The sequence below is a fragment of the Schistocerca serialis genome, chromosome 4 (assembly GCF_023864345.2).
Source record: "Schistocerca serialis cubense isolate TAMUIC-IGC-003099 chromosome 4, iqSchSeri2.2, whole genome shotgun sequence".
Lineage (NCBI taxonomy): Eukaryota > Metazoa > Arthropoda > Insecta > Orthoptera > Acrididae > Schistocerca > Schistocerca serialis.
Genome location: NC_064641.1, coordinates 432367590 through 432390206, shown reverse-complemented (window position 1 = coordinate 432390206; position 22617 = coordinate 432367590). Strand labels below are relative to the sequence as shown.

The 22617-nt window shown below is 41.3% G+C and overlaps 1 protein-coding gene across 1 annotated transcript in view; it reads right to left on the bottom strand.

Annotated features, from left to right (window-relative positions):
* LOC126474512 (acetylcholinesterase-like) overlaps positions 1–22617 on the bottom strand; it is a 74562-nt gene that overhangs the window by 4442 nt on the left and 47503 nt on the right. The window contains exons 6-9 of the mRNA XM_050101983.1: positions 20545–20695; positions 19952–20133; positions 11237–11366; positions 3774–3912 (exon numbers count right to left, since the gene is read on the bottom strand). Of these exons, the coding sequence (XP_049957940.1) occupies positions 3774–3912; positions 11237–11366; positions 19952–20133; positions 20545–20695 (602 nt within the window). The remainder of the gene's footprint in view (positions 1–3773; positions 3913–11236; positions 11367–19951; positions 20134–20544; positions 20696–22617) is intronic.

The window sequence follows — 22617 nt, the reverse complement described above, 5'->3', positions numbered from 1 at the left end:
ATGCCATATTTCAGCAGGACAACGCCCGACCGCATGTGGCGAGGAACGTGCATGACTTCTTCGAAGACGACGGCTACTACAGCTTTCCTGGTCTTCCCGTTCGCCTGATATGTCGTCCATGTGTGGGATTTCTTCAGCAGGCAACTTGCTCGCTGAGGTCCTCCTTCAGCCACGGTCGATGCATTGTGGACGCGCCTACGAACTACGTCGCAGAGTATTCCCCAGCAGCATATTCTTTCTTTCCATGCCACGATGTCTACTGCCAGTGATAGCAGCACATGGTGGCGCTACTCTCTAAGTTATATTGAATTTTCACCGTCACTGTGCATGTGGAGGTATGGTGTCATGTCCCTAATCGGCCGAATAAATTTCATCGTGAAAACACCTCTGGCTGTTGTGTTCCACTGTCTACCAACGGTACTGAATGTAAAGAAGAAATACAGGGTGACAATTGTTGAACTACATGAAAAAATCGTAAATTAGTTACAAGCTACGACGTACCCACACTTTGTTCAACATGTAAACGTCACTACGGATATTCGGATTTAGATTATTACGTGTTTGATTGGCGATGATGTGGCGCAGACGAATAGCGAAATTCTGCATGGCCCGCTGAAGCGTCGGAATATAAATGCTGTCGATGACTTCCTCAGTCACTGTTTTCATCTCACCAATGGTTTTGGTGTTATCGCTATTCGCCTTGTCTTTAATATAGCCCCATAGAAAAGAGTATTCTGATCTGCAGAATATGATGGCCAATCGAGGCCCACGCCAGTCGCCTATGGATACCCCAGAGTCAGAATGTTGGCCACAAAGTGCTCCTCCAGTATATCAAACACGCTCCTACTTCAGTGGCGTCGAGCTCAGTCTTGCATGAAACACGATTGTCGAAATCAGGGTCACTTTTTATAATGGGGACGAAATCATTTTCCAAAACCTTCGCATACCGTTCGGTAGCCACCGTGCCATCAAGGAATATCGCATAGATTATTCCATGACTGGACATTGCATATCACACAGTCACCCGTTGAGAGTTCTGCTTATTGATGAAGCCATCCAAGTGAAAGTGGACCTCATCGCTAAACAAAACCATGCGTGCGCATGTTAATTCTCATCATTCCTCGCAGCCAACTTCGCGGTTCGAACGTCCTAACGCAAACCGTTCAGAAGTTATGACGATTTATTTTAATATAGTTCGATAATTGTCACCACGTATTTTTAGCAAAAATCTCGAAATTTCCTGATCGATCTGTTTCCAGTTTTTACATGACACTCTGATAAACGTTTAGAGGGATGTAGGCTATACATTTTTAAACGACAATTCGCAGTTTATTTGTTAATACCGTTCGCAAGAAAGAAAATGCTGCGCTGTGCTGTACAAATGTGCCGTTCCTCGCAGGCAGTTTCAGCTACTATAGTAGAGCGCGTAAACAATTGGGCTACCTACTTGTTTCTCCCACATACATTTCTAGCCCTTCTATATAGTTTCTAGCCACACGACATTTCTTTTTTTTTTTTTTTCAAACAAAAATTTTATACACAACAACATGCTATGTAGTTTTTTTACAGGAAACTGGACAGTTGCATTTATGGCTAGTCCAATTATCTTCAGAATAGTCCTATGGAATCTGAACGTCTAAAACACTGAATCCCACCCATTTTCAGATTAAAACTATGTGAAATAATGTCGTTGAAGCTACGATACTCACAGATCCTGCAGCTGGAAAGGTCTCTGTCATACCCATACACGAAAGATCCCAACCAATTTACCTGTTCATTGTAAGCGATTTCAGTTTCCAGTCAATGTTCCGTTTGCAATACGAATAAACAAGGCTCAGTGTCAGATAGAGGAGGGTAGTAGTGAAAGGAGAACGAGAGGGGGGCAGGGAGGAAATGGATAGAGAGAGTCGGCAGGAGATGATGTATTGAGGAAGGGGGAAAGGAGGAGGAGATGGACGAAGAAAGAGGGGAGGAGGTAATGGACGGAGAGCGAGAGGGGGGAGAGGGACAGGACTTCACGATGTATCTCCAGCTGCGAAATTTTGCTGTGTTCACTAGTGAAGCTACACAGTAGAATAGCTTTTACTTAATTACTTTCCTTTAATGTGCCAATTTTGTCGTATTCCTTAGGACTGTGAAATGTAAAATATTCGGTCTAAGGCGCTGCACTCATGGACTGTGCAGCTGGTCCCGGCGGAGGTCCGACTCCTCCCTCGGACATGGGTGTGTGTTTGTCCTTAGGATAATTTAGGTTAAGTAGTGTGTAAGCTTAGGGACCGATGACCTTAGCAGTTAAGTCCCATAAGATTTCACACACATTTGAACATTTTTTTTTATAAAATATTTCTCACTTCATGACATACTGGTTAGCCTTCATAGAGATGAAGTTTTAGTCGGTACTTCCTTGACAAGACAAAATTCAGATCCCTGTTCTGTTAACATCGTCATATATTGAAAGTACAGCTGATTCCTGCTGATACACGAGGATCTTCTCAGCAATAAATTGCGTGGAAACGGTGAAAAATTTTGGAGTTGGTACATCCTTTAACTTCAACTTAGGAGTCCGTACCTCGTCATCTTCTCTTGTGCTTTCCAGGACTTTCTTAGCCTATCTGTAGACATTCATTGAGCTAAATGTCCTCCGTGTTTCCATTCCATTTTCAATGCGGTCATAATTATGCCTTTCTCTCTATTCAGTTTCCTCATACATTTATCTGTTTCCCTCTTCATTCTAGTAATTCGCTTCACGCATCTCACTATTTCTCATTGAAGAACCGTCATTTTTGGGACAATTTTAACTTTCACTACTGCTATAAGTCAGAATTGGCAATCCACACTGACTGCCAACATTCCGTTTCATTTACAACGGAAACTTAGTTTAGAAAATCCTATTATCTTCATTTTCTAAGATGCTGAACATGTTGCTTAATTACTTTGAAACAACTCTTGATTCTGTTAGAAACTTGTCATGATGTTCTGACAATCGTTTAATATCTCTAACTTTTTTTTTATTTTTCTTGTTGAGTATAAAATCTATCTCACAATTTTCTCCATGCCCTTATCAACCTACTGTAGCGTAGGTCTTGTCTTTAACTGCACCTTTTATTGCATTTCCTTTTAGCCTTTTAAATCCCCATTTGATTATATTTCACTCCAGTTCCAGCTGTACTAACCAACATGGAGAACCTAAAGTTTTGTAACTTACTACTCCTCAGTAATACAAGCAGTTGGGATTTTGCTTCTTAATGTATTGGTGACATAGCAGTTGAATCCTAACATCTTTGTAAGTATCTTCATTTAGTATTTGACCAGCCGTTGTGTCACTAATGATAAATTTAATCGAGAGAGTAGCAACAATATGCACCTTGTAAAGCCCGCAAACATATTACGTGTTCCTTGTAATAGGCGGAAAAACCGTAATGGTGTCCTGAGAAATATCGCCGGCTTCCCACATGCAAAGACATGTAGCTTTGCCTTCCGGGGTTGAACTCATAGATTTTGACATCTCAGTGAGTGAGTTTCCCAGTAGTTTTACGGGTAGTTATATTAAATATTTGGTGCTAGTAAAAGGCAATTGAAAGTAGTGTAAATAGATATGGACACTTTGTTTGGCAAATGAATTTAGTTTTAAAACAGAAAGAAAATCAGTTAGCGTCCTCCACGTATCACCCTTCATTAGCAGTCGCGTACATTATCGAAGCCTTGAGTCCTAAACGATCATAATATTTTATTTTAAGTCCTGAATCTATTTTGAATGTGGAATATACACATACCCGTATTTCGCAAAGTTGGTCCAGAGGCGCAGAATGTTTCTTCGTACTTGATCCTCTTCTGATTCTGGATCCAGATTATAACTAATGTCTAGATCTCTCCGCAGGAAGAGGAATTGTAGTTCACCGCCATGTCCAACTCCTACAACAGTAACAAGCATACACTTTCTTTTCACTAACTCATTATCGTGATTGACTTACGGAAATATTGTGCTTGTGAGAGTTCGTCGACTTAACGTATAAAATACGAGCGCAAATACAAGTGCATGGAATGCGTAGTTGTCGCTCCCGAAGAAACATTTAACTAACCTTTTGCGCTAAGTATAAGTACTTTAGCTATGTTCAGTTTAGCTGAATGCTGTTATGTATTAGGGGTAAACAAAAAGTTTCCGTCAGTTTGAGAGCGTTGCTGCAGGAAATAGGCAACGTAGCGCGACTCCGATGCTGGCACGTAAGCACCGACATGTAGACAAGGGATTAGTGCGGCATTAGTGTCTTTCCGACGAGCGTGCAGTAATTGCGAAAACTGGAGTCGTTATGACCAAACGCGTCCGAACAGAACCACCGTGATATTCTTTTCTTTGCTACCGAAAGCCGGCCGGAGTGGCCGAGCGGTTAAAGGCGCTACAGTCTGGAACCGCACGACCGCTACGGTCGCAGGTTCGAATCCTGCCTCGGGCATGGATGTGTGTGATGTCCTTAGGTTAGTTAGGTTTAAGTAGTTCTAAGTTCTAGGGGACTTATGACCACAGCAGTTGAGTCCCATAGTGCTCAGAATCATTTTTTTGCTACCGAAAGACAAACACCAGTAACAACCACTGGAGGATGAAAGATGATCATGGGGCAGCATGTCTGTCGAAAATCACCGTTGTGAACTACTGCGACAAGGGGTGCTGCCTCTATATGATAACACACTTCATCATAGAGCAAACGTCGTAACTCAGAAGTTACGCTAAGTTGGAGTCTCTTCCATGTAATTATCACGCCTTCATTCCCCTAAGAAAGGCTTGAAGGGTCGACGATTCTTGTCGGACGAGGATATACAGTAGGCAGTAACGCACCTCCTCACGTTTGCAACACACTCTATTTTACCAAAAGGGTATCTTGAAACTGGTGCCTCGGTGGGATGATTACCTCAACACGATTTCGTCTAATTTAAATACCGATTCTGGTCTGTACGGCCTCCGAACGGAAACTTTTTGATCGGCCCTTACGTTCGCATCACACAGCAGTGATATCTGCTGGAAGGCTTCAAAACGATGTGCAAAGTTGTGATGTTTTGTACAATCAGTGTTTAGAATGTTCTGATGCCATTCTCCATGTCTTTCTACCTTGAAGTAGTTTTCCTACTTCTACGTAAATCAAATTACTTATCCATGTTGTAGATTTTATTTGCACATGCCATTTTCTCCCTCTGCTTGTCTTTCCAGTGATAAATATGGTACGCTATTGTAATGTATTTATTCATATGGTAAGAGCTTTCTATAGCGTCTTTCCCATAGCCTATGATGTTACATGTCTCTAGGCTATGTACCTCTCTGCACACTTAATTTTTAACTTTCTTCAGTAGTACCTTCGGTTTCCAATGTGCACCGTGGTGCATGCAGAGAAGAACGCCGAATACAAGGAAACGATCAAGTAAAGCGGAAAACTTCATACGAATATGCAAAGTGGCCGCCACAGGAGAGAGGGGCGCATTCGTTTAGCTCAGTGAGCACTGCCCACACTTCTCACCGCCGGCAGGCAGCTCTGGCGAGTCATCCACATAGGTGCAAGCAGGACAGCGCATGGGCTCTCAGAGTCAGAATTCGTGCTGGAAAGGAAAAGAACAGCTTGTAAACAATGTCGTTCTGTTTTATGCAGTTTACAGATAAGTTAAGTACATCCACTTTTACTACATTACATAATTGACGTTCTTCTTCTCTGCTGGATGTACATGCATTGCCCGAACTCTTACAGGACTCGGTAAGATTGCCTGCCGCGAGTAATGAGTGTAATGGGCACGAGCACTACGAATGTAGTGTGTGGACATTAAAGTTGGGAATGTGGATCTCACGGGGGGATAAATCCCTGCAGTCCCACTATCGTCTGTGCCCTCGGTGGCTCAAATGGATACAGCGTCTGCCATGTAAGCAGGAGATACCGGGTTCGAGTAATGATCGGGGCACACATTTTGGACTGTCACAGTTGATGTATATCAACGCCTGTCGACAGCCTAGGGTATTGATTTAATTATCATTTCATAACTAGATGAGCTCTGCAATAAATTTCAACACGTAATGGAGGATATTCAGCTAAAAAATCACAGGTATTGGAGGTATACGTGGAAAACGTCCCAAGACACGGGAGATTCCAGTTGGATAGCACTGTGCTCAGACTAATTCCGAAGTCAGATACTGGGTTGTAAGGTGTACCCAGGAGTAGATATAGACTCAGATTACAATTTAGTAATGACGACGAATGGACTGGTGTTTAAGAGAATCGTCTGAAGGAACCTGTGTGGTAGGAAATGGGATACATAAATACTGAGAAGTAATTACATGCGTTTTAAACTCGATATGGCTGCGGATACTGCAGTAAGGAATACCACAGTAGGCAGTTAAAATGAAGAGGAGAGGACATTTTTAAAACGAGCAATCATAGAGGATGAAAAGACAGACATAAGTATTAGAAAGGCAAACGAGGAGAATCATTGGTTAATAGATGAAATACTTCAGCCTATCAGTGAAAGAAGAGCGTACAAATAGGAATTAAAAAATAATAAACGTGGCGGACAAGAATAAATGCTTGCAGGAAAGATGTAAAGAAATCGAAAGAGAACGAATTGTCGAAGGGAGTTGAAAAGGGCACATTGCGCGCCAAGGTACTTCTAGGAAATCTCTCACACGGAAGCATTTGACCACTAGATTGTTCAACAGCGTTAACCGTTTGATTTCAAACATAAAATATATATTTATCGTAATCATTCAGAAAACAACTTCTTAATTAAACAATCGTTTAAAAGAAGGTTAGTTTCAACTATCTACACTACTGGCCATTAAAATTGCTACACCACGAGGATGACGTGCTACAGACACGAAATTTAACCGACAGGGAGAAGATGCTGTGATATGTGAATTATTATCTTTTCAGAGCATTCACACAAGGTTGGCGTCGGTGGCGACACCTACAATGTGCTGACATGAGGAAAGTTTCCAACCGATTTCCCACACACAAACAGCAGATGACCGGCGTTGCGTGGTGAAACGTTGTGTGTAAGGAGGAGAAATGCGTACCATCACGTTTCCGACTTTGATAAAGGTCGGATTGTAGCCTATCGCGATTGCGTTTTATCGTATCGCGACATTGCTGCTCGTGTTGGTCGAGATCAAATGACTGTTAGCAGAATACGTAATCGATGGGTTCAGGAGGGTAATGCGGAACGCCGTGCTGGATCCGAACGGCCTCGTAGCAGTCGAGATGATAGGCATCTTATCTGCATGGCTGTAACGGATCGTGCAGCCACATCCCTGAGTCAACATATGGGGACGTTTGCAAGACAACAACCACATGGACGAACACTTCGACGACGTTTGCAGCAGCATGAACTATCAGCTCGGAGACCATGGCTGCGGTTACCCGTGACGCTGCATCACAGACAGGAGCGCCTGCGATGGTGTACTGAACGACTCACCTGGTTGCACGAAGGGCAAAACGTCATTTTTTCGGATGAATCCAGATTCTGTTTGCAGCATCATGATGGTCGCATCCGTGTCTGGCGACATCGCGGTGAACACACATTGGAAGCGTGTATTCGTCATCGCCATACTGGCGTATCACCCGGCGTGATGGTGTGGGGTGCCATTGGTTACACGTCTCGGTCACCTCTTGTTCACACTGACGGAACTTTGAACAGTGGATGTTACATTTGAGATGTGTTACGACACATGGCTCTACCCTTCATTCGATCCCTGCGAAACCCTACATTTCAGCAGGATAATGCACGACCTCATGTTGCAGGTTCTGTACGGGCCTTTCTGGATACATAAAATGTTCGACTGCTGCCCTGGCCAGCACATTCTCCAGATCTCTCACCGACTGAAAACGTCTGGTCAATGGTGGCCGAGCAACTGGTTCGTCACAATACGCCAGTCACTACTCGTGATGAACTGTGGTATCGTGTTGAAGCAGCATGGGCAGCTGTACCTGTACACGCCATCCAAGCTCTGACTCAATGCCCAGGAGTATCAAGGTCTTTATTACGGCCATAGGTGGTTGTTCTGGATATTGATTTCTCAGGATCTATGCACCCAAATTGCGTGAAAATGTGATCACATGTCAGTTCTAGTATAATATATTTGTCCAATGAATACCCCCTTATTATCTGCATTTCTTCTTGGTGTAGCAATTTTAATGGCCAGTAGTGTATTAACACAGAATTAGCTTTACCAACCTCAAGGCTAAGTAATGTAATCAATTAATAACATCAAAATCAAGATTCACAGGTTGGCTAACGCTCAGAATAATATTATCAAAAAAAATATTTAAAAAATCAAATTCATTTGCTGCATGGGACCATCCCCTTGAGTACTAGTAGTTGAATAAAAAGACTGCACGCTTTAAGAAAATTTGCTGGATCAAAATCACAAAAATAGTTAACATTGATCCATAAAAAAGGCCTGAAAGAAATAAGGTCAGGACAACGTAATTATAGCGAAGGGAAGACTGAACCATAAAATTATATTCACACAGTAATAGATCAGATACAAAAAAATCAAACAGCACAGTAAACAACTTCTTGCAAAATGAAAAAAAGAGTTAGTTTCAGTTATTACATGAAGTATTAAATGCCCAAGGCCAGTTTTCAACCATAATAAACAACAACTTAACTTTGACAATTAGTTGTGTGGACTTGTTGCAACAGGCACAATATAGAGGCAGAGTCCCTCTGGAATGGTTACAGACGACAAGGCTTGTCGTCCGATGTCTAGGTGTCCGGATCACAGATGTGGGGACAGGGCAGCCCGACCGTCGCATCCACCCAGGCGTTGACTATTGACGCAAGAGAGGTAGTCCCACCCAAGCGCGTACAGTAAAAACTACGATGGGAGGCATGCCTTGGGTACAAAACCTTATTAGTCTAAACAGAAGAGCTGAAAGTCGTATGCCAAATTAGAACTTCAGTATGAATATAAAATTTTCTTTAGTAAAACCCTGCACCAGGCCACTACGCTTGGGACTGACACAAATTCGAGCAATCGCACTAAATACGTGGGCCTTACTGTCTTCAAACCTCAGTAACGTGAAGAAGCTTGCAAGCACGAAGAAATGCAAATTAATCTGTGGACTAGACAGCAAAAGAAATTTACATGAATTTTAAATATACAATTGGCAATAAAATATTAGCTAGGACATACATTTACGTTACCAACACTTATAATGCCTCACCACACGCTACACGCAAAAGTCCGTGAGGCAAAACAAGACAAATTAAGCTGCTATAGCTTACAGTTTACCATAGTTTCAGCTGTGAGCACGAGTAAATAACAACTGATATTATAAAATCACTCAGCTATCTTCACTTACTGTTATTTGTATTTTGCCCATACTGAGCCTTTTATGCTGAGATGTTTCCCACACCAAATTGTGTCGTGACTTTATATGTATGAGTGATTGTCTGTGTGTGTGTTCTGTTCTAGTGAATACATAGACCGTTGGTGGGACACAGGGCGATGGGTGAAACTGCTTCCAGTGTATGCGCTTCCGTTGTTATGGTGATCTGCTCCAGCTGCTGCAGATGCTGTATTGAAGCTGAAAGTGTTAATCAAAGTTTCTGAGAAATATTCGTCGGGGTTCTGTTGCATAGCAATCAGATTTGCCTTCAGTTCTTAGAAACATTGGTGGCTGAAAAATGATCTGTGAAATGACTTCTTTTCCGAAGAAAGCATCAAATTATTTAATTAGAACTGAATGCTCCCGTCGAAATTGTTATTGAGCTGGTATTCATTAATGGATCACACTTGAGTATACTTTTTAGGAAATAACATGTTCATTTTTGAAATGAACGAAGTTTTATTGACCTTATTGTCAATGAAATTCATTTCGCACATGAATTAGCGATTCTCTATGATAAATATAGATGTATATACAAATTTCTTTCAGCATCGCCCAATGACTTCGATTTATTGTAGACTAGTCATCTAAGCGCACTACGCCACGGAGTATTAAAGAATATTTTTGTTTCTTTTCCTCTCGTACTGCCACATTAATGCATAGCAATCTTATTACATGATATATCATAATTTACACCCAGCAGAATAATTTCCCAGTGATGTAATCATAATTTAAGCTTAGCACATCGTTTGGGCAATACCAGAATACACCAATATTTCCACCAAATGTCTATAGAAATAAATACGTGAATTTAAAACAAATGGCTCACATTCAAACTTAAACAATGTCACATTAAGTATAGAAGGAGCCAAAGCAGGTGAAGGTAGTCATTTAAAATACAAGCTAAAGCCAATTCTTATACTGGCAATACAAATGCATACGGAAGGAATTAGAGTGCTTGGATCCAGAGTTCAGAACAGCAATACCCTCTCTTCCAGAACGTCGCCTTTGTTCTCCGCATATATGGCTATGACGAACGAATGGAAGGCGCCAAAAAGCAGTTCTGCGTGTCAGCCAACATGCAACAAAATACGTCATGGTCAGCAGGACGTGGCCACTGCAGAATGCAGCCAGCCCCCACAGCCTGCGGGGCTGCCACCGGCGCGCAGCACGCCCAATAGTGCACACTCCCTCGTAAACGGTCTTGCAGAACTCGGTGCCCTCACCTCACTGCCACTGCGCCAGCTCAGACCCTTGCTCAGCTTACCTCGCAGCCCCAGAGCGCCACCTAGCCACACGCCATGGCAGCGAACCAAAGGTAAGCCCACGTTTTTGGATCCTGAGGCATCTTTGAAATGTCTAAAATGCATGTGTGATCGTCAGCTGCTTTGCTGTGTTGACTGACGGTGTCAATGATTTATTAGGAAGATTAGAACTTTAACATTCCAGAAAAGTGATGCTCTGCCTGAATCAGAGGTGTTGGTAACCATTCTGCAGTTTGCCACATTACTATTTTGTTGAGATTGGCCCTTGCTAGTGATTGACAATGGTCTCCGCACTGTATTTGTTTAGGTAGTATTCATCTAGTGGGGGACTTCATTGTCATATCGAGATTTTATTGAAGGTGTAGGAGTAGTGAAATCGTCTGAAGGAAACCACTATAGCTTTATTCAAAGTTTCAGAAATATTAAAATTAACAATAGGTTCGTTCTTACGAAAAATAAATCACTTCTAATTCTACGTCCACATCTACATCTGTGCTCTGCAAACCACTTTGAAGAATTAGTATGCAGGGAATTCAGAATTTTATCAATACCGTAAAACATTCTCAACTCCCAGAGTATTTATCTTAAAATGTGTCTCTTTTCACTTACCAAATTCATTCACGAAGGTGTCATCTGAATGATAGTCGAACTCGTAGTAGTAGACTGATACGTTAGTTATTTCAGTTATCCTTCTGACCAGCGCATCGGTGGGGTTGAAGAAATTTAAATCTACGTCAAGCTGCAACAATAAGAAATTTATTACTTATGTATATTGAAATATATGCCACGGTTTAAGTTGCGTATTGTTGAATTATCATTTGATCCTGAGTACGACAGTGCTGCGAAGACTTTGTGGTGGTTGTTCATTCGAATCTTGTCAGCGCTAAAAATGTTAATCTTCGTAATTTTCCCGGAAAATTGACGAAGACATAGTTTATGATTCTCATAATCTACTCCGTCGTCGTTGATTAAGATCCACATCTTTGTGCAGACTGTCATACAATGAAGACGTCTATGGAACCCTGAAAGTAGTCAATACCGGCGCCCAAGGGGATGCCGTGTTCATCGATTTGTAGAAGGCCTCCAATACTCTGTCGCCTAGTGAACAAAATACAGGTGTATGGATCATCGGACTGTCTTCGTCATTCTTGCGAACAGAATACAGCACAAAATTCTTAACACAGGGAAACCTTTAGACGTATCAGTAGCTAGAGCACGCCCCAAGGGATGTTACAGGATCATTACTGTTCACTACGTATACAAATTACCCAATGGTTACGTCGGAACCTCCGTTAAACAGTTCGCTGCTTAGGCTATTGTATATAGACAATACCCAACGCTACGAACTTATAGCGAAAGCTTAAATACATGTAAAGGGGTCGACGCTTGGTGCATGAATCGGAAATTGTCACCCATTCAAAATAAATTTAACGTATTGCGTAAAAATACGCCAAAAGATCAATTCTTGTTTAACTACACGGTTACTGAACAGTCACTGGAAATATTCCAATCCATCAAAAATGCACAGAATAATTTTAAGTGGAACGAGCACATAAAGCTAATAGTAAAGTCAAATGTCAGACTATGATTCGATGAGAGATTCCTTAGGAAGTACAGTCCATTTGCAAGAAGTAGTTTATAGAACGGTTGTTCGACCGTTATCTATTTCCTCTCAATCTGGGATCCTTACCAGAGATGATTATTGGAAGAATTAGGAAAGATCTAAATAAAAACGGCGCGTTCCGTCATGGCATTAAAAATGGTTCAAATGGCTCTGAGCACTATGGGACTTAACATCTGAGGTCATCAGTCCCCTAGAACTTAGGACTACTTAAACCTAACTAACCTAAGGACATCACAGACGTCCTTGCCCGAGGCAGGACCGTAGCGTTCGCGCGGTTCCAGACTGTAGCGCTTAGAGCCGCTCGGCCACTCCGGCTGGCGTCACGGCATTAATTGAGCGTAAAAGCGTCATCTAGATACTCGTCCTACTGCGATGGACGACTTAACAAGAGTGACGTTGTGCACCATGCATCGCCAAAAAACCATTAAGGTAATTGCAGAGGTTCGAGCTCGGACGCTACCTTACGGACAGTCGTTGTTTCCATCCTCCATCCGCGACTGGCGCGGGAACAGGATGTTCCCCAACAGTACCCGCCGCAAAACACAACATAACGTAGCTCGCAGCGTATAAATGTAGATGACACTCTTGACGGTTTGGTGTCTGGAGAATGATGACGGGCGCAACAGCCCCACTATTACTGTAAGATAATCAGTGGGACTATGCAGTAGAAGACAAAGAATGGCAACACAGTAAAACTATGATGTTAAACTAGCGGTATCGGAATTATACAAAACTACATTAAATGCACTCGAAGTTGCGAGTATGGACAATCTGCAGTTGTATAATGGAATGACGACAATGAAAACTTGTGCCAGATCAGGACTGGAACCTGGATTTCCCGCTTATCGCGATCGGTCACCTTACCATTTGGCATTCCGAGCACAACTCACGGTCACATCCAGACTTCCATATGTCGTAAACCACGTCTATAGCTTGTACTCCTACATCCATCATGCATATTCCCCTACAGGGGAGACGTTTTACTGGAAACTGGCTTGCACGGTGTCGCAATTAGGAATAACACAGGCAGTGCAATATCGTATTATACGAAACCGGTAATTTTATAACCAACACAAATTATGTAGTCACACGACGTCAGCTTTAAGGACATTTTAACGATGCAGTTCAAAATACACTGTAGAAAAAAAATTGCAACACCAAGAAGTAGTTGTGCGACATAAACGAAATTTGGTACATCTACATCTGAAATATGTCTCTTCAGATTTAGTGCCACTGTGAGGATGCAAATCAGGTTTGTTTTAAATACACGCTGTAGCGGTCGTGATCTTTACTCCCCTTTGAAATTGGACGTGGTGAGTTGAAGTTAGCCAAGAATGCATTTAAGACGACAAGCACGCCATTATCAGCAGCTCTCTGAGTTTGAACGTGGTCGTGTAAAAGGGCTATAAGAGGCTGGATGTTCGTTCTGTGATACTGCAGAAAGATTTAGCAGAAATGTAGCCATTGTACATGATTGTTGGCAGCATGGTCACGGGAATGTACGATCGCAAGAAGATCTCGACTCGGAAGGCCGCTTGGTACTACCAAGAGGGAAGACCACCGTGTACGTCACATGGCTCTGGCCCATCGTATTGCATCTGCAGCTGCAAACTGAGCAGCAGTTGGCACCATAGTCCACAACCAACTGTTGCACGTCGGTTACTTCAACGACAGCTCCGAGCCAGACGGCCTATAGAGCGCTTTCCACTGACCTCAAACCACCACCATTTGAATCTTCAGTTGTGTCAAGCGAGAGCTCATTGGAGGGTAGGATAGACGTCTGGTGTGTTTTCCTGGTGAAAGCGGGTTCTATCAGTGAGGGCCGTTTGTTGTTAAGAAGGAGGCCAGCTGAGGGCCTGCAACCAGTCTGTCTGCTAGCTGGACACACTGAACCTACACTTGGAGCTATGGCCTGGTGAGCGATTTCGTATTACTGCAGAAGTACTCTCTTGGTTGTGCCACGCACCCCAACTAAACGTTGTGTGCCATTCATGAACAGCATTCCAGGGGATATTTTCCAGCAGGTTATTACTTGCCCGCATAACTCTATTAAAACCCAAAATGCTCTACAAAGTGTCGACATGTAGCCTTGACCTTCTCGATCACCAGATATTTCTCCAGTCGAGCACATATGAGACATCTTCGAATGGCAACATCTGCGTCATCCACAACCTATTTGACCGACCAAGTGGAACAGGTATAGAACTCCATCTCACAAACTGACATCTGGCACCTGTAAAACACAATGCACGCACGTCATCACCATTCAACATTCTGGCGTTTACACGGGTTATTAATGTACTAGCATTTCATACTTTCAGTGGCTTATCTCGTGCGTACATTAACCCTGATATTGCAATGTTAATCACCTAAATAAGCTACGTAGACAAACATATTCTCCAAATTTCATTACTCTATATTAATTATTGCTTGGTGTTACAGCGTTTTTCCGTCAGTTTATACAGATACAGAATATTATATAATATGTAACAATAATTTTACAACAGAACTGTTTGCTCATTATCAACTTTCCATGGAGAATAAAATTATGAAAATCGGGAGCCAACAAGTTAATCACGTTATGCTCCAATATATTTAACATAAAAACGTTCACATATAATTCCGAAACAACACTTTTCAAAACAACAGCTTACAGGGAGCGTCCTTGTGAACAATGAAATCATTGAACTAGTTACATCAGCGCATATCTGAATGCTGCCTGAATATTAAAAACAATATGATGAACGAGAACGAGAAAAGAAACCAGAAAAGCTCCAATAAATGACGGAAACGAGCCTAAAACCAGTGATTCAATTACTAATAGTACCATTAGCCAAATGGTGGACGTCTGAGAGGTCGCCGCGAACGAGGTGGAAGGACAAAACATTAGTGATCTTGGAAGAAGCACATCCAGACGCCCGAGACCAAAGTAAATGGGCTAACATACGTACTCAATTTTTTTGATCTTGCAGTTCTGTTCAGTCATGAGTCGTGGACCGGATATGTTGATCATTTCGTTATATTTTATGTTAATGTAAATGTATATTTTTGTCCTCGGCGACGGCCTAATGGCCTGTTTATTTGAAATAAATCTCATGATACTGATGGTGATTACGACTACTACCACTACAATTACTAGTTATACCACTATTACTATTATTATTATCATTAATATTGTTAACATCACTCTATATCCCCTCCAAATACTGTGCCTTCTCTAACGATCAAATTGTGGACAAGACATTTAAACCAAGTGTTCTCTTTGAAGAATTATGGGCATTGATGTGTGTACTTCAACAATAGACAGCTGAACTCCTGATGCAACCACAAGCGTTCACAAGTAGGACAAGAGCAGGGACTCGCCGCCCCCTCTCCCTGTTTTACTTATGAACTACGTGCATAAAGATGATTTCTGTGGGATTTGATAAGTTTTTAATATCATCTATAGAATTTAGTTCTTATGCCACGACATGTCCAAAAATAAGCAATTCCTTTACATCACAAACAGTGATCCTAGAGTCTTGTCCCCCCCACCGCAAGACAAATTTCTGCGGGCGACCACTGTTGTAACCAAGTCGGATTGGTATCCACAGAGAACCCAGATCTACAAGTGATTACTGAATAGAAGCAGCCCTATACCGGCAATAGTCTGGTTGATTGACTTCTCTGACCTTGTAACATCATTTAACATAGCCTTGTCACAAGGCAGGAAGCAAGGAAAAGCACAGGCGCTGTTTTCTCCGAGGAGATGCACGTCTACCGCAGGGCGAAATGATAATTGGACCATCTCGGTCAAAAAATTGCGTAGGGAAGTAGTCCCCCATTCGAATGTGCAGGCGCCAACTATTCAAGGGAATGTCGTCTAAATGAAAAGCAATTCATGTTGTACCTCTAAGTGTGTATATTCGATCCCCTTAACCATAGTGGTAGGTTAGAGGACTTAAAAAGAGAAATAGAGAGATTAATGTTAGGTATTCAATATATTAGTGAGATATGTTGGCTGAAAAACAGGACTTCTTGTCGAGTGAGTGCAAACATATCAACATAAGATTTCTGTGAACGGATTTTGATGGTCAAGATAGAGACAAATACACTACCCACAGTAATAAAAAAAAGTCCGTATACTTGAAAACTCCCAGGCGATGAACACGCTGGAAAAATGTGTAGTGACAAAAAGATTATGCTATGTGTTAAGGGAGACAAAAATTTTGTTGAGATGGAAGAACAGCATTCGATAGTGGGTAGAACAAGAGAAGGAAAATTAAAAGAAAACATGACTGGGAAAATAAATGATATGCGATTAATGATATGCGAAAGTGCCTGCAAGGAGCACAGTCTCACCATATGCAAAATAATGTATTTAAAAATCATGAAAGAAATAGTTTGCATTAGATGAAGATTGTGCAAACTGAAAGGTTTCACATATATTATAAAATGGTTAATATTTCGAAATTGATACTGGAAAGCATTTCGACTAGCAGAAATGGACTCTCGTCATAAACGCTTTGTTGTATACTGATGCTGCAGTTATTATAAGGTAGAAAATTAAGGAGATGGGAAGTGGATAAGTTGAAACAATCCTAAACTGCGCAGTGCCCGAAGATGGCTCATGGCTCAGAGCACTATGGGACTTAACATCTGAGGTCATTAGTCCCCTAGAACTTAGAACTAGTTAAACCTAACTAACCTAAGGACATCACATACAACCATGCCCGAGGCAGGATTCGAACCTGCGACCGTAGCAGCAGCGCGGTTCCAGACTGAAGCACCTAGTGCCCGAAGAGTACATTAACAACCGACTGACGGATATACTGGACTGGAACACAAAAAAGAAAAATTGCGAGCTTTCAGACCAAATAGTGAAGGCAGCAAAGGAAAAACTAGACTAAAACACTAGGCTAAGCAGAAATTCTTCGGAAACACAAGAAATGTGAAATTTAATTCACGAAAGGGCAAATAAAAAATGCGGCAAATATAGCAGGCTAGTGAGGATACAGACGTAAGGTACATGAGATTGATAGAAAGTACAAATGACAGAACGGGATTAGCTACAGGATGAAAACAAAACATGCATGATTGTGGAAAATATTACAGAAAAACTAAATAGATGAACAACGAGAGGTCGTATCACAAGCCAGTACTAAACAAAGAAGGACAGGCGGAAACGGTACAGGAATGTATGCGCAGAAACCTCAGATGAAAATAATGGAATGGAAGGAGGAAGTGGATGAAGATTAGAAGGATCATGCGATATTATTTTAAAAAATTACAGATTGACTGAAGGACCTACTTAAATAAAGAGTACCTGGTGTAGATGACATCACTTCAGAATTTTTGGGGTACTGCTGTGACATTGCACATCTATCCCCGCTAGTACGTAACGTAATCAGTTTGGTTTTGTGGTTAGAAGTAGTTCTGTACTTATAAATTTTATTTTCGTATCTTTTGTAATCTATTAATCGCTCCTGTCCATTTCCGGTTTCTACAAATCTGCGTAGTAACTACTCCTTACATCCTTTTTAACTTGTTCTCTGCAGTCCATCCATGTACAACGTCTGCGTATTTACTCACCCTCCCCCCCCCCCCCTCTCCGCTAAACCTCTAAAACCACCCACAAAACCTAACATGAACGCCCTCGATCACTAAATTGAAGTCCCAAAATAGCTTCTAAAAATCTGTTTCTTCATTTAGTGAAGTTTCTCCCAGACTAGATTCAATACTTCTTCATTAGATTAGCAGTGGGCTAAAATCGTTCGGTATGAGGTCATACGATCTGCACTACTGCATTAATAAGAATTTAAAAATGTTCATGCGGTATAAACATGAAAGAGAACCTGTGTACGAGGTGCGGTTAGAAAAAAACCGGACTGATGCTGGAAAAAACATTTATTTACAATTATTTACAATTTTATGTTATCTCCTTCAATGTATTCTCCTCCTCGGTCTCTACACCGCTCCATACGAATTTTCCACTGTTCATAGCAATGCTGCAGATCATTTTCGGTAAGTCCATACATTACTTCCGTCGCTTTTTCTTTTGCTGCTTCAACAGTCTCAAATCTAGTTCCTTTCAAAGCTGACTTGACTTTAGGGAAAAGAAAAAAGTCACAGGGGGCCAAATCAGGTGAGTAGGGTGGATGATCTAAGATGGGAATGTTGTGTTTTGCCAAAAACGTCTTCACTTACAACGCACTGTGAGCTGGGGCATTGTCTTGGTGAAGGATCCATGACTTTTTTCTCCACAAATCGTTCCGTTTTCTCCGTACTCGCTCACGTAGGGTAGCCAGGACGCTAATGTAGTAATGCTGATTCACTGTTTGTCCCTCTGGTACCCAATCAATGTGCACAATCCCTTTGATGTCAAAAAAAAACAATCATCATTGCCTTGAATTTCGATTTTGACAGTCGTGCTTTTTTTTGTCGTGGAGAACCAGGAGTTTTCCAATGCATCGATTGGCGTTTAGTTTCGGGATCGTAAGTAAAAAACCACGATTCATCGCAAGTAATAACATTTTGTAAGAAGGTGGGATCACTTTCAATGTTTTCCAGGATGTCAGAACAAATCATTCTTCGGCGTTCCTTCTTTTCAATTGTGAGACACTTTGGAACCATTTTTGAACACACTTTGTTCATGTTGAAACTTTCATGAAGAATCTGCCTAACACTTTCCTTGTCAACTCCTGTTAACTCAGACACTGCTCAGATTGTTAAACGGCGATCTTGTCGAACAAGTTTACCGATTTTTTCAATGTTTGCATCAGTTTTTGCTGACAATGGTCTGCCAGTGCGAGTGTCATCACTGGTGTCTTCGCGGCCATCTTTAAATCGTTTAAACCACTCAAACACTTGTGTTCGCGATAAACAATCATCGCCGTACACTTGTTGTAACATTACAAACGTTTCACTTGCAGATTTTCCTAGTTTGAAACAAAATTTGATGTTAACACGCTGTTCTTTCTGTACACTCAACGTTTTCCGACGCACAGACAAAACGTCAACTACTTAAAACAGACGCCACGGGCAGACTGAGTGCAGGAGGCAGATGAAACTCGAGCAGTAGGCGGAGCGAGAGTCAATTCACAGGCCACGCGACTTTCAGCCTTATTGCATTCGTTTTATTGTTTCACCAGTACTAGTCCGGTTTTTTTCTAGCCACACCTCGTATGGTTCAAAGAGAACTGAAAGTCATGCTGCCTGTCGTCAAAAAGACTTAACGCTACTACTTTTTATTACGATTCCGGTAAAGAGACAATAGAGTTCTCAGACATAGAATGTGCAGCTCTTTCGTACTCTGATCTAAATTTTACAGTGTTCCGAATGTTACACCTATTTTTCAACAGGCCATCCACGTAAACCTGCTAATTTCTACCACGTTCAAATCTCATAGTTAACCACATATCCTTTCGTCGAAGAAATACAAATTTCTTCTCGTTGGCCCAAGTAGCTGAAATTGACGTTTAACTTATACTTTGCTCTAAATACTGGTGTAACTTACAAGCATATCTAATGTGTTTGATAGGGAACCGAACACAGACCAAATCACAACGATTGCCTAAATCAGACGACACCTTTCTAATACTGCTATTGCTCCTACTGGTTAAGGAAATGCATTGTTTCGGTTGATAAAATTATAATAAATATATAATTCTTACTGCGTAGCATCCACACAGAAAAATTAGCTCAACAGTAGTCTTACTTACATGAACCAAAGGTTCCGGATAATCGGCAGAGATAATTTCGTTTCCAAAATAGAAATTCCTAAGCTTCTCTGCTGCATGAGTCTGCTCTTCTATCGTCGGCAAATGTAGACAAGGTCCCACTACTTTTTCAAATGTTTTATTGAGGTTAGTTACAAGGTCTGACTTATTTACAATATCAGCACCTAAAAGAAAAAGGTGATTACAACAAACAGCAAAATCATAAAATAATTAACATACCTTATATACCACAGATATTTCCCAAAATAGCGAATTATTAAACCCACGCAGACTCACACCTTGTTGCACATTGTAAACAATAGAGCGCTCAATTCTAGCACGTTCTTAAATTACATTTTAGAGGGCCTTCCTCTATGTGAATTACTTACGTTTTTCGCATTTTCTTGTCCTGCAGTTGCTTTATTAAAAAAACTATGAACAAATTGTTAGAAAACTTCTTATTTTAATACCAAAGTTATTCCGTAGAACCTTTAAGAGGTATTTGCAATTTGGTGACATTCAGACCATCACTAGAACCTGCCTGAGGTTTTCACTGTATAAAGCAGAAAAGGCGAAGTTTGTTTGCGACCACTCACCTGTCTCAGCGGAGGTCACGCCAGTCATGATGGGCACCTGGTTAAAGCGACCTTCATTCACAGCACGAATAGGAGACTCTGATATGAATGCATCCTCAATGTCTGGTTCGGTGTTAGGTGCCCATACGCTGTATGAGAAGTAGAGATTTTGCTGGAAACAAAAGAAAATCAGCCCAGTAACTAAACTTACAAATTTCGGCTCCTTTTGAATCTATGTTCTTATGTGGAAGGTTGTCTTGCTTAGTATAACAGACAAATTACATGCTATCATAAATTTTACCAATTCTGCCGTTGTTTTATTGCCCATGCTGTTCTCGCTTATTCGAGAGACGATCTAGTACATAGTTCGTTCCCCAGAAATTGATATGGGGTACACACCGCTGCAAAGTGAACTCTTGTTTCATTGCATGAAATTTTCATTTTACTTTACTTTCCCGCCTTGATAAACTGCATTTCCTCATAAATTCAGTTAAAACTGGTAAGACATCGATTCCGTTTCTTCATAAGTTGTACATCTACTTTAGATACCGCAGTGTGGGTATAGTTCTTTATTTCCTTACTTTTATTGACATATAAGTAAATTCTATTAAAAGCAGCTGCTGTCGTAGTGGTAACTAACAGTAAGCTACAATATTATACGTAGTTGACTACTTGTAAACTATTTGACTGTACTTTCTTTTTAAACAACTAAATCATTTGGATCATCTTCTGGTTTCAGAAGAAGCATCACGTTAACAGCAGAAGGCGAGTTAGTTACGAATGTGTACCTCGCACGATTTCTCCAATGATAAGACAACTACGAAATCAGTAGGGAGTGGTTCATTTTTAGGTGCAATCGTAATGTGACAAGAGTATTTGTAGAATCACGTTGATCTTTACTGTCGAACAAGACATGATCGACGTCCTCATCGTCAGCACATGGAGTAGGGCCTACATGGTACACGTAATTGCTTAATTTTTAAAATTTTAGGTGTCGATTTTTGAGAATTTCCGATAAAAATTACAGTGAGAAGTCATTTATCATAAAACCTTGTTCTGAAATTATGTTTTTTAAAACGTAATTTCTTATAAACAGTACACTAAAATGACAAGAATGACATTGTTTCCCGCAGGCCCCGAACTTAATTTATGCGTTACTGGTATCTCGTTGGGTTCGTTTAAATTTGTAACGTTAGTGTTTCGTACCCGCGTCCGATGCTTCAATGACATGTAACGAGTGCCTGCAGTAAATTCGTTGTTCCCACAGAACGCCAGTACTTCTGAACTCTGCACCGTTGCCGCCAGCGACACGTCATTTACGCCTATCCTGTGGTAGTTAGGTAGCTTTAAGGATCGTCCACAAGCACAAACGACCGCCTCGTTGCTTACGACGCTTACAACGCCTTCGCTTATTTTACCACTACCAGTCCCATGCTCGCTGTGACTGTTAACGGCTTACCCACAATGACGGTCTGACCGAATGCAGTGAACACTCTTCCCACCTAAGTGCCCTCTTTGAAAAGGTAGTTACTTCAATGTATTATCTCTAACGTATGATACCTACCCTATTCCTTTAAATGTATGCAAAACCTGCTCCCACTAAAGGTGAAGTAAACGTATTCGGTCGCCTTTAATACACTTCTTCATCCAAATTAACTCTTACACATGATGTCCACCGTTGAAGACAACATTGCTCTGCATATCATCCTGTATCCCCTTCTCGTACTTCCATATCCTCAAAGAAGGAAAACTGGTCTCCAACTTCACCTACATTCCTTCGTCGTGTACCTCCAAACCACTATATTTCATTTTTTCACGGCAAGATATATTTGTTTATTTCTACTTCCCCACTGCTCCAATCAGCAGACTTCATCCTAGTGAACTCAGTCCACAGTGAGACCCTTTCCTTTCATATCAACCCTAAAGAAGTATAAATCTCATTCGTAAAACAGCTCCCTATCCGGGTTTCATTCCGATCTCTACCTTTACAGTCGTGTTCTTTCAAAACTATCAGCTGTAAGCTGATCGACGAGCCTCAGAAAATCATTAGCAGCTACAACACAAACATGTCAAAGTAATAAAGATCAGCAACTA